Genomic DNA, 12,473 nt, shown 5'->3' with positions numbered 1-12,473 from the left:
AGACAATTCTTTTAACCTTTAAAATGCTTTCTTGAGTGCAACTCCTGATGCTTTTTCCATTGTTTTAGGGATGGGAGCTTCAAGTTCTGTGGGAGAGCAATTCCCAGCTTCTTAAAAAAAAAAAAGTATAGGTGGAGCGTGTAAGGGCATCTTTACCCCCGTAATCCATACCATGATCTGGATGTACAGCCCTCAAGCGAAAGCTTCACTGCTAGTTTTGTATGCACAGGCCGCATGCTCTGTAACACCAGCATGATCAACAAATTCAGGAATTTGTGTTGTACACATTTCAAACCAATCCTCTATAAATATTAAGAAAAGCCTCATAAAGGCCTTATTTTAACACCTGATTGTTCCCTATTGAGGTCTATTATTCTCAGAATCACTGACCAAACTGAGTTTAGCTACCACAGTGTTTAGATCTTCTGGATTTGAGGGGGAAAAACCCCTCAACTTTCTAATGAAGTTGCTCCTCCACATTTGAAAATAAATAAGAAAGAGCATATGCAGTACCAGATAGAGAGTAGACAGACACAAAACTTTTAAAAGCAAAGGACAACATTTTTATTAGCAAACTAGCTTGCTGTGGAAAGACTATAAATACAAGGAAGTCTTCCCCCAAATAAAAACAACCATGTAGTTCAAATAGTGCTCAATAGGAAGGTATTAGTAACAAACATTTGCCCTAATTACATCATCTGCAGTGCCACACTCAACACTGCAGAGCCCGACTGGCACCCGGGTATGCCGGGCACGGGAAGGGCGATGGCAGTGTTGGCCGGTGTGCCGGGCAGAGGAAGGGCGAGGGCAGCGTTGGGCGGGTGTGCGATGCAGTGTCCCCGGCCACGGGAAGGGCGGCAGTTCCCCAGCTCCCCTCAGGTCCCAGCCGCGCTCCGCCATCCCCGCCCGGCGGCTCCGGCTCCGCCGCCATTGCTCCGGAGCGCCCCGGCCACACCCCCTGCCCGCCGGCCGCCAGCCATTGGTCACCGCCAGGAGCTCCCCAGCAGCTCATTGGTCAGACGCGGGATGATGGGCGGGGCGTTCCCCCGCCCGGCGTGCCGCGCGCCCGCTGCCATTCCCATGGCGACGGGAACGCCGCAGGTCCCGCGGCCCCGGTAAGCGGGGACACCCGCGAGAGCGGCTGCGGCCTAGCCCTGCCTAAAACAATTGTAATGCTGTGGTCACTGTAATGAACAGGGAGAGGATCGACTAAATGCCTCCTGCGGCTCCTGAAAGCACCCTTCGATGAACAAGATCCCGAGTCGTTCTATTGGCCTGGTTAGCCATTACTTCTAGTTGGTCAGGGAGCTTTGAGCCCACGCTGAGAAGAGTTTCTGAGTTTTTTCTCAGCAAGATAGCTGCTATCAGCAGAGTCTGGGGTTACTGGAAAAACACAGAGGACACTGAGCTTATCTTCAAGGCTCCACATATTTTCCTTCCCTGCAACACGTCACCAGGAGTAGGACATGGGACAGACAGACGGCCTTCGACCCAGGGCAAGGCAACTGCAGCTCCTCCTTGTCCCTGACAGAGCACAGGCCTGTCTAACCACAGTGCCATGCATTTAGTTCAGCTTTCAGGTATTCTGGATTTTGGAAGAGATTTCTTTGAGGTGACACCAGGCCCCAGGAAAAGTCCAAAGTATGACATAATCACAGTATTTCACTATTCCAAGTATTCCCTGTTTATGTCTGGTGTGGATAGTGTTTAATTAAAGGCTATTACAATCAACCATTTATCCTCTTTGTAACGACTGTGATTTGTCTTTCACCTTCCCATTTCTCCACAGCCCAAATGGACCCTGCAGAAGCTGCTGCTGCATTTCCTTGCCATGTGTGTATCCTGTACCACAGCTGCCTGATCATACATGGATGTTTGTACCAAGAGGGTTTATTTGCAGGAGGAAGCCCCTGCCAAGCAGCCCCACGGGTATTGCCATTCCCAGCGTGCCCTCAGTGCCACCAGTGTCACTGAGCAGCATCAGCCGGGTGTGCCAGGCAGGGGCACAGCTCGGGCAGCAGCTGCTCAAACCCAGCTCACGTTCAGCAGCCGCCCTCTGGCTGGGAGCCAGGCCCTGCCACCCACACTGCACAAGCACCGCCCTGGGGCTCCCACTCCCCCTGAGCAGTGCAGCTGCTGTCCTTTGTTGCCAGGCCCGCAGGGGTGGCTCCACTCCATGCCCGGGGTGCAGCCAGCCCCTGCAGCCCCACACACCCCTCAGGCAGCATTCCCCATGACCCACCCAGACCCAGTCATCCACCATCACCAACACGTACAAATCAGCCAGAAATAACAACCTGGCTGGGGTAGAACTTGGCTTTTATTCTCCAGTACACTTCTCCAGAGACAGCAGAAAAAAGAAACAGCTCAGATTTTGGGACAGCACATCCAGCAAAACAAGAGGGGGAAAATTATTTTATAAAAGTAAAATCAAAATAATAAGAGAAGTTTGGAACATAAAGAGCTAAACACACTGTCAGTACTTGCATAGCACTAGCAGTAATCAGAAATACAGTAGATGGCTATAAAACTTGCAAAAGCAAAACTGCTCCAACAGCTCTAGTAGCAAAGGAGGAGCCTTCTGGAAAAAAATAAATACAAGGAAGACTTTTTTGGTACTTTTCCTTTTTATATCCACGATGTAATGTCATCTGTTACAACATAATCCCTGCCATCGCCCTTGAAGATCAAGGCCTGTGTCCTCAGGAAGGCTGCAGTAACTGGTCAGAGTCCTGTAACTGGATGCAAGTTTCAGTAACAGTCCATGGCTCTAGCCAGACTTGAACAGAAGAATAGCGACTTGGCCGAGGTAGAAGTAGATGAAGTGCTTGGTCTCATGAGTCACGTAGCTGCCAAAATTCCTGCCCACGATGCAGTGCCAAGTGGGATTGTATTTCTTGTCAAACTCCTGCAAAACAGATCACTACAAATTAAGAACTCATCTAATAGATTTCACCTTCTGAGCAAGGCAATCAGAGGAAGAACAGATGCTCTTTAAGTACTAGGATTATTTTATTTACATCTTATTGTTCACCTGCTGCTTAGTCAGACACAAAAACCCCACAGTGCTTCCTAACCGAGCAGTACTAAGTTTAAAACATTACTTTTGTTGAAGGAAAGTAGTCTTCTATTCCCCCATAATTCATAACATTCTTGAATCTACAATTCTCAAATAAAAGATTCATCATTAGTTTTGTACCCACAGAGACAAAGCCATAATTTAGACTTCATTGTTTATCAGCAGCACAGCTACAAAACAGAAAATTCTCTGCCACCTGCTGTGTAACAACAGTATGATCAATAAATCTAAGCAGTTGTAATTTACATGTTCTCAAACAAATCCTCTACTAATTCCCAGTAGTTGCAACAAAGGACACGTGAAAAGTACTAAACTCTCTTTTCAACTTTCATAGGTACCTTATGTGTCTGGAAAGAAAAAGCCTTTCAGTATTCTGGTCACAGCAAACAAGTATTTCTTTAACAGAAACAATAGTTCTGCATGGATGAATTACTTCACATATTAGAGAAACTTCTCCACTCTAAGTATCCCAAGTTTTAAAGTCACCTCCAGCCCAGGTATCCCGGAGCAGAGCCCCAGGCTTTCTTTGGTACAGCAGCAGAACAGTTCCAGCTGGGTGCCTTCAGAAGGACCCGGACAAAGAAACTGCCAGGCAATCACACCGTCCCAGCCTCAGCTCCCCACCCCTCACACTTCTCACTAATAACAACATCGGGGTCTGGGGACTTCTTGTTCTTTACTGGGGTTTTTTCATTGTCGCTGGACAGTCTTTTTTATCTCTCACGTTGTGTTTTCTGCTGACATTTATAACTTCCTTATTTTCCAGCTTGAACCAGCTCTTGAGGCCCTTTTTCACAGTGCTAGGTAAAAGTTAACATATCTATGTGAAAATTCACAGCTTGTGGCCTAAACCTTTATCAAACTTAGCTCCTCGTGCCAAGCAGTTAACTCAGACAGTTTCAGTCCAATCGGCCTCAACATTTCAACAGCTCTTCCTCTCAGATCACTTCAACTTCTACTGACGCACTTTCATTTCTCTGTTCTCCTGAGCTGACGAAGCAGGAAATATAATCTGAACTAGATCTTTCTCATGTATTGTTAATCCTACATAAAGGATGACACAGACGTTGCAAACAACAGATAAGCAGAGCCACCAGGATTTTTTTTTCTTTTTTTCTTATACCACTACGTAAAGAGAGGTGTGATTACAGAGAATTACAGAAAACCACTTTTCCACTGCTATTTTTGATCCAGCTGGCAAGAATTGTAAAGAGATCCTTAAGATTAAGTTAAATACAGACGAAACCCAGAACAAGCTACCTCTCAGAGGAAAACCACAGGAGAGCTCAATAGAGTCCCTGTGTTTTGTACCAGCTCATCAGTCACAGGGACAGTCAGGTGCCACTCTATCCTCACGTGGACAACAGACAGTGGCAAAAAAGGCCGTAAGCAGAAAGCACTGCAAGAAAAAAGCAGCACCTAGAAAGGACCCGTAAAGGGTGGGTAAAACAACACATGGACATCAGCCTAAAGAGAAAGTCCAACGTGATTATCTAGCGTCTCTAGAACTTGTTTTTGTAGCACTACTCGCCTAGCAGCATTCTCCCCAATTGATTTTTCATGTGCATAGAGATATCACGAGCACATTACAAGCCAACATCTACCTTCTTTATGTGAGCAGCGATGTCCTTCTCGATGTTGTATTTCTCCAAAGCTTGAGTTGCACATTCCACAGCATCTTGCTGCATCTCCTCTGACATGTCCGCATTTTTGATCACTGCCTTTCGGTCACTCATGATTGCCTGCTTGGAGGGAAAAAAGAAGGAAATTCTAAGTTGCAGGAGCACCTGCCAGAACCACCTGCTGCCCAGCAGCCCCACGGGTATCGCCATTCCCAGCGCGCTCTCGGGCGCCGCGCGGTGCCCCCGCCCCGGCCGGGAGTGCCGGGCACGGCCCGAGCAGCGGGGCTCAATCGCCGCCTCACGTTCGGCACCCGCTCTCCGGCCGGAGCCGCACAAGCACCGCCACCCTCCCGGCCCTCCCCAGCCCGGCGCTGCCCCGGGAGCCCCGCGAGCCCATCCTGACGCCCTTCCCTGCCCCGAGGGAGGCGAGGAAACCCGGAACGCGCGGCCAAGGGCTCGGAGCCCCGTGCGGCCGCCGGCAGCTGCCGGGGATGCGGGAAAACCGGAGGCGGCGGCCGGGGAAGAGCCCAGGCACGGGGGGGTTGCCCAGTCCCAGACTTCCCGAGCCGGACCCGACCCCTCTCGGCAGCTGCCCTTGCCCAATGCTCAAGTCGGTAACGCCTTGCCCTCACCGTCGAGCGGGCGCCGCGGTATGGGCGTGGTGCGGATGCAGAGCCGGTGACGGTGCGGGACGGCGCAGAGCGAGGAACGCACTCGGCTCCGCCGCCGCGGCTGTTTAACCGACCCGCGCGCGCCGCCGGCGCCTCCGAGCGCCCCCAGCCCCGCCCCCTCAGCACCGGCCGTCAGCCATTGGTCACCGCCACCATCACCCCGAAATCTCATTGGCCCCGCTCCGGCGCTCTTGCAGGGTTTTGCCGCAGCAATTTCTTTCAGCCCGGCATGCCTTGCGGCCGTTGCCATGGCGACCGGCGGCCGCGGTGAGGCGCGGCCTTGGGGCGGCTCCGGGCCCGCCTGCCTAGCGCGGGACAGGCCGCGACTGGCGGCTCTCCGGCCCTGCGCAGCCGTTCCCCGTCGCTTTGTTTTTTTATTCACGACTGAGCTGCTTGAACGCAGGAAGGAAGAAGGGGAAGGAATAACCCCGAGCACTGGTGCAGGTTGGGGGCTGACCGGCTGGAAAGCGGCTCTGCGGAGATGGAGCTTGGGGTCCTTGTGGATAACAAACTGTCCCTGAGCCAGCAGTGTGCCTTGGGGGCCAAGGGAGCCAATGGACTCCTGGAGAGCATTAGGGAGAGCATTGCCAGCAGGCCAGGGAGGTGATGCTGCCCTTCTGCTCAGCACATCTGGAGCGCTGTGTCCAGCTCTGTGCTCCTCAGGACAAGAGAGACATAAAGCTCCTGCAGCAGGTCCAGTGGAGGGCAGCACGGATGATAAAGGGACGAGAGTATCTCTCCTGTGAGGGAAGACTGAGGAAGCCAGGCCTGTTCAGCCTCAAGAGAAGACAGCTGACAGGGGACCTCATTAATGTGTACAAATATCTAAAGGGTGGGTGTCAGAGATGGACCAGGATCTTCTCGGTGGTGCTGAGAATAGGACAAGAGGCGGACAACACACAGAAACTGGTGCACAGGAACTGGTCCACCTGAGCAAGAAGAATTTCTTCACTGTGCAGGTGACTGTGCACTGGAACAGGTTGTCCAGAGAGGTTGTGGAGTCTCCATCAGTGGAGCTATTCCAGAACCATTTGGACACAATCCTGTGCCATGTGCTCTGGGATAACCCTGCTGGAGCAGGAAGGTTGGACCATGTAACCAACAGTGGTCCCTTCCAGCCTGACCCATTCTGTGACTGTGAATGCAGCTGGTCACTGGTGTCCATGCAGTGTCCATGACTACAGTGTGAGAGGGACTCCCAGTCACTGCTCTGGTAGGCAAAGATCATCTGTCACTATAGCTGAGAAAAATACCCAACAAAACCAAACATGATGCTTTGGAGGGCATCCTACTGCAAAGAACATAGAGTTTAAAAATATAATATGAGGAAAATAAGAGAAAATTGTGGTGTGGTCTGATGATGGTGCTAGAAGTCTCAATATGGAAGGAAGGTCCTGGGTGAGGGAGCCCAGCTCATGCCTTGGGAATGCAGTCCCTGGGCTGATTTTAATAGCATGATGTCATCTCTCCTAAGAATGGGTTAAGTAACTTCTTTGTATCTACAAAGCTGGCAGAACTCCTGGATGATTCAAGGAGTGTGATAAGCAGGACAGGTTTTGGGAAAAGGAAAAGAAAAAGAAAAGAAAAGAAACGTTAAGTTTCTAATGTGTCCTAATGCTCCTAACCGGAATCAAAGCATCTTTCACTCCTCCTTGCAATTCATAAGAACCCACAAACCCTCCCTCCCCTTCCTCACGAGGCTTCACTTTAAGTGAAGAAAACTGCAAAATTAGAAATCTAAAGAAAAGCTAAATAAAACGAAGTTTAACTATTTGCAAAATTACTCAAGTACACCACGAGGGTTGCGCTTGGTTTGGGGTTTGGGGGTTTTTTTCCCCATCACGCTTGCCCTCACAGCACCGGTTCCACCGCAGAGCAGCGGTGGTACCGGGGGCGGGGGGTTCGGTAACCGCGTCCGGCAGGAGCGGCGGCGCCTTGGGCTGCGGGGAACGTCCCTGGTGGGAGCGGGCACGGGCGGAGCGCTGTCCCGGCTCTGTCCCGGCAGGAGCTCCGCGGGCGGAGCGCTGTCCCGGCTCCGTCCCGGTAGGAGCTCCGCGGGCGGAGCGCTGTCCCGGCTCTGTCCCGGTAGGAGCTCCGCGGGCGGAGCGCTCTCTGGGCTCTGTCCCGGCAGGAGCTCCGCGGGCGCAGCGCCGCCCCCTCTGGCCGTGCCGAAGATGGCGGCCGTGCGGCTGTGGCGGTGCCGCTGCCGGGCGCTGCTGTCCCGGCCCGCCGCGGCTCTGCGGGCGCGGCGCGGCCTGGCCGCGGGGCCGGAGATGCATTTCGGCTTCCAGACCGTGACGGAGGAGGAGAGGAGGGAGAAAAGTGAGGGCGGCGGCGGCGGCGGGAGAGGGCGGGCCGGGCCCGGGGCCGAGCCGGGCTCCCGGCAGCCGGTGATCGTTCTCCATCCACAGTGCTGGGGACGTGCGTGGGGCTGGGCCCTTGTTTAGGGTGTTACCTGGAGTCTCGGTGAATAATATCGCTGCTACTTCCCTCAGCTCGGGAAGGCTGTGCTTCTCCAGACACCTTTGTCAGGCAACAGACTCAGTCCATTCAATCTTTTTTTTTTTTTTTTTTTATGAGTTTTCTTGTGGTATTTTTCAGCTCCACATAGTGGAGAGACCTCCACAGTGCAATAAAAGATAAGTTTTACTTACACATAAGCATTTTTAAGTAAATTGCATCTCATTCCCATGTCCTTTCTTTGCAGTTTATCAGGTCTTTGAAAATGTGGCCAAGAAATACGATGTAATGAATGATTCAATGACTCTGGGAATTCATCGGGTGTGGAAGGATATCCTCGTGCATAAAATGAACCCTTGCCCAGGAACACTCCTTCTCGATGTTGCTGGGGGAACAGGTAAATAATTTTGGTGAGTTCCACATGACAATGCCACACTCTTTTTCAGCTGTTTTAGTCTGCTCAGAATTATGTTTCCTGCTGGGTTTTTTTTCTCACCCTTAGCTCCCTGTCTTTAAAACTGGTGAAGCATCTACTTAATTTTCCCCGAGAAGGTTTGAGAACTGATATCTTTGTGTTTTGTAATATCTTGCTTTAAGGGTCTGAAAGTGTTATAATCCTGCCATGATATGTTATGGGAAACTATGTGAATTTGTAGAATGTGATGGACTCTTTGATTTTAATAAGTTCCCTTTTTGTCTTTACCCATGTACACACACACGCTCTTTCTGTGTCTATTACAGTGTGTCTGAGGGGGTGTTTTTATAAATATATATGACTAAAAAGAAGTAGTAAGTTAGTTGGATGTTTAAAGCCTTATGTTTCAACTTCCTGGAGTCAGAAACCATTCCAAAATGTGTATCTTTCCTTTGAAACAACTGCAGGTGACATTGCCTTTCGGTTCATTAATTATGTTCGCTCTGTACGACAACGCCAGCTCCAGAGGAAGCTCAAGCACGATCAGAATTTGTCATGGCAGGAAATTTTTGAGAGTTACCAGAATGACAAATTTAACAACTCACTAGGGGATTCCCAAGTGGTGGTCTGTGACATCAACAGAGAAATGTTAAAAGTTGGGAAGCAGAAAGCGCAGCATCTTGGCTACTCTGAAGGTAAATATTGCATTGTATTGTGGCACTAACCTTCCTGATAGCAAGAAGTTGTAAGGGACAGAGGTTTTTTTGCTGTTTCCCTGTGTACATTCAGGAAGAGTGGGAGCTGTGCATGGGGAAAAGGAGCATGAGCTGCACAGTCACTGACTGTGCATTTTATCTGCTTGTCAATAACCTGGACATCCATGCTCCACAGACAGACATGGTCTTCATCCTTTGGGGACTAGGAAGCAACACATCTGCGACTGCATCACATACTGATAGTCCTGATGGAGTGTGGCTTTTCATGTTCCTCAACCTGTGGGAGATTTCTAGCAAAATGTGTTAAGTGTTCTGACCACTGTTGCATGGCAAGATGTTAGTAATTGTCCATAGCTACACTTTGAGCAGGGATTCTCTTTTTACAATTTTGCCACAAATGGCAACCAACAGTGCATTCCACTCTGATGCAAATTTTGGGTAAAATCCTTGTGGAACATACTCACTGTGTGTATGTGCAGAATGGTGTTTTGGCTGATCTGCAAAATCAACTACTCTGTCTTGAAAGATTGGCTAGTAGAGGCCAAGGTGTTTTTCCTCTAACAAAACTGCAAAATGGAAACATTTGTTTTCAATATCACTCACTTTAATGTAATCAATTCCTTCTAGAATGGGTAAGTTCTAGCCTTTTTGGAGCAGTCTGAGCTCAGTTCTATGACTTGTCTTTCACTACAGGCTTGTCCTGGGTACTGGGGAATGCTGAAGAGTTGCCCTTTGATGATGATAAATTTGATGTTTACACAATTTCCTTTGGAATCCGAAATGTAACTCGTATTGATCTGGTGAGTTACTGTAGTGTATCCTGACATGGGGTCCTTATGATTTTTTACTCTACAAAGGAAGCAAAGTAGGAACTCCTTTGGATAAAGGAAGATCCTAGTCTACTCCTGAAACATTTAAAATAAGTGGCATGTAACTTGTGTGAATAGAAAATGCAATTAAGTGCCCCACCTTTGTCATAAAAAGATAGATTTATACCAGTTGCACCCAATCCTTCCAGCCTGGCAAGCCACCCAGTCTCAGGTTCCTAAGGCAGAGGGCTGCATGTTGCAGTCACTCCCCACCTTCTCCTGACCTATGGCATGGGCGGATCTGCACATGCACAGGGCAGTCAGGCTGCACATCTCAAACCTTCCTGCAGTACCTGATCTATATCCCACCAACAGTGGCTCCAGTGCTTCCTGTCCCCTTCTGCCTCCCTGCCTGAGCCAACAGAGCTGCCAGAGCAGAGTGGGGAGGAGGCTGCTGCCCCCACTGCTGCTGAACCAGCCTGCTCAGCCCACTGCTGCTGAGTGTCTGCACTGGCTGGTGGCAGAGCTCCCTAGAAAGAACAAGTCTGATTTTAATTAGGATAAATAGTACCTCTTTGTTGTGAACTATCTCAGTCCTTTGAGAAGGACTGGCTGCTGTGGGGGTGACACCTGTCTGGAGGCACTCATTGTCTGTTTTGGAGGAGTGTTACAACCTTGGCAGAGCTCCTGTGGAAGGTGAAACATTTGGATCCAAACCACCTTGAACCATATTCCTTTGAACTTAATGTGCATGGGGCTTTTCCTGGTGCTTTGTCTGCACCCTTCCAAAGCCCAGGCTCTTTGCCTTGTTGCATAGAGCAGCCTGGTAGCAGAGCTCCCTGGAGACCTGTACAAAACACAGCCAAGCTGCCAACTCTTGTGCAGAGCTCCTGTGTAGTGTTGATATTTTATCCCATAGGAACAGGACAGTTGAAGTCAAGCAAATGTACAACCTTCAGAGGTTCTGGAATACAACTCTGCTCCTGTATGAAAGAATAAACAGTTTTAAACAGGATTTTGTCTAGATTCTTGTTAGGTATTCCATTTTGATGCAGGATGGAATTTTCAAAGTACCCAAAGATTTTCTTCTTTCTCTTTCCTTCCTGTTCTTACACATTGCTCATCCGAAACCCAGTATCGTTCCTGCTTTGAACCTTTGGGTGTGCCTCACAGTAAAATCTTTTGATTGAAAAAAAATTATCCTGCCTGTTTTTGATTTTCAGTTTCTTGTCCCTGAGTCACCTTCTCCCTTTTGTGTTTGGTCTGTAATTATAAGAGCTCTGCCAACAAACTTTCATCAACTGCAAGTAGGGAAAGAAAATTGCAAACCCAACATCACAGTTTTGACACAAAGCCTTGTAAAAATCTATTTATGTAACAGCAAGAGTATTTGTGCTTTGGGTTGTGGCACATTTGGGGCTTTTTTTTATATTTGTCTTGGGATGTGTAAATCTTGCAGACTGCCAGGCAGGATGCTCTTCATTCTCCTCAGTTCATCACAGTTGCATGATAACATCACATGGCATGATAATAGGCAGGTGCTGTTCTACAGTAGCAAACTTATCTGCTTTGTCTCAGGCACTCCAAGAGGCCTATCGTGTGCTGAAACCAGGAGGAAGATTTCTCTGCCTTGAATTCAGTCATGTCAGCAACCCTCTTCTTTCCAGGTAGGAACATGGTGATGCTTTATGCCAGGTCACAGGGCTCTCTTGTTTGTACTCAATAAGAGGTGGAGACACTGAGACCACGTCTTGGTGCACTTTTAAAGCAGCTACAGACTGCATAGCCTAGTGGCACAGAGACCAGCTCATGTTGGAGAGGGTTTGAATGTGTTTCTGTTAATCTGTATTTACCATCTCTCTGTGCAGGCTCTATGATCTCTACAGTTTCCAGGTTATCCCTGTTCTGGGTGAGGTTATTGCTGGTGACTGGAGGTCTTACCAGTACCTTGTGGAGAGCATCCGACAGTTCCCCCCTCAGGTAAGGCAGGATTTCCCCAAATTCACTGACACACAAACCACAATTCCAGCATAATCTTGTGGCCAGCTGGCTTATGGGCCTTCAGGTTATTAATACTTATGGCATTTATTTTTCAGGAGGAGCTGAAGGCAATGATAGAAGATGCAGGCTTTTTCAGAGTGGATTATGAGAATTTGAACTTTGGCATTGTTGCCATTCACTCAGGTTTCAAACTCTGAGTCTGGGTACCAAAACACCAAAAGTATTTTCATGAGGGATGTGAAAGCTGTGGAATTTTAACGGGATCAAAAGGAGTCCTAAGAAGTTGTGCAGCCAATCCTTGCTCAGCAGCTGGGCTCAGAAGAACACAAGTTACCTCTCCCCACCAAGAAACCTGTGGAGTGATTCCAGTGGTATTTCTTACACTTGCATTTCCCTTCAAGTGCAATGTAAAGGATGTGGCCAAAACCGAGCAATGCTGACAAGCAAAGCAAGTTGGCAATGGGTGTGGATAAAGACAGACTGATTAGTCTCCAAATAAGATGCCTTTCTTGTTACTAAGCTTTAAAGGAGGATATTATACTTGTGAGAAGTAACTTGGATTTATGAAGTAACTGTGGACTTTTATGAAGCTGTTATTATCTTTGTCATGTGGAGTTGAAGGATTTTTTCCCATGACTCCTTTCAAAGGCAAATGGAAGGCTTATGAAATAAAAGGGCTGTGCATCAACTTTTTTTCCAC

General features: G+C 48.8%; 2 protein-coding genes across 2 annotated transcripts; one reads left to right on the top strand and one right to left on the bottom strand.

Annotated features, from left to right (window-relative positions):
• Positions 1-2,302: 2,302 nt before the first annotated feature.
• Positions 2,303-5,467, bottom strand: LOC131091257 (dynein light chain 1, cytoplasmic-like). Its single transcript, XM_058037212.1, has 3 exons — positions 5,334-5,467; positions 4,684-4,821; positions 2,303-2,908 (listed from the first exon to the last, which is right to left on the bottom strand). The coding sequence occupies exons 2-3, from the start codon at positions 4,813-4,815 to the stop codon at positions 2,771-2,773; spliced, it is 270 nt and encodes an 89-aa protein (XP_057893195.1). The 5' UTR covers positions 4,816-4,821; positions 5,334-5,467; the 3' UTR covers positions 2,303-2,770.
• A 2,079-nt stretch (positions 5,468-7,546) lies between these two features.
• On the top strand, positions 7,547-12,461 carry COQ5 (coenzyme Q5, methyltransferase). The gene is made up of 7 exons (XM_058037174.1): positions 7,547-7,694; positions 8,080-8,229; positions 8,715-8,942; positions 9,657-9,763; positions 11,351-11,439; positions 11,641-11,752; positions 11,869-12,461. The coding sequence occupies exons 1-7, from the start codon at positions 7,547-7,549 to the stop codon at positions 11,968-11,970; spliced, it is 936 nt and encodes a 311-aa protein (XP_057893157.1). The 3' UTR covers positions 11,971-12,461.
• Positions 12,462-12,473: the final 12 nt, after the last annotated feature.

This window comes from Melospiza georgiana, chromosome 18, assembly GCF_028018845.1.
Source record: "Melospiza georgiana isolate bMelGeo1 chromosome 18, bMelGeo1.pri, whole genome shotgun sequence".
NCBI lineage: Eukaryota > Metazoa > Chordata > Aves > Passeriformes > Passerellidae > Melospiza > Melospiza georgiana.
The sequence above is the reverse complement of the archived record's forward strand: the minus strand, read 5'-3'. Positions and strand labels throughout refer to the sequence as shown.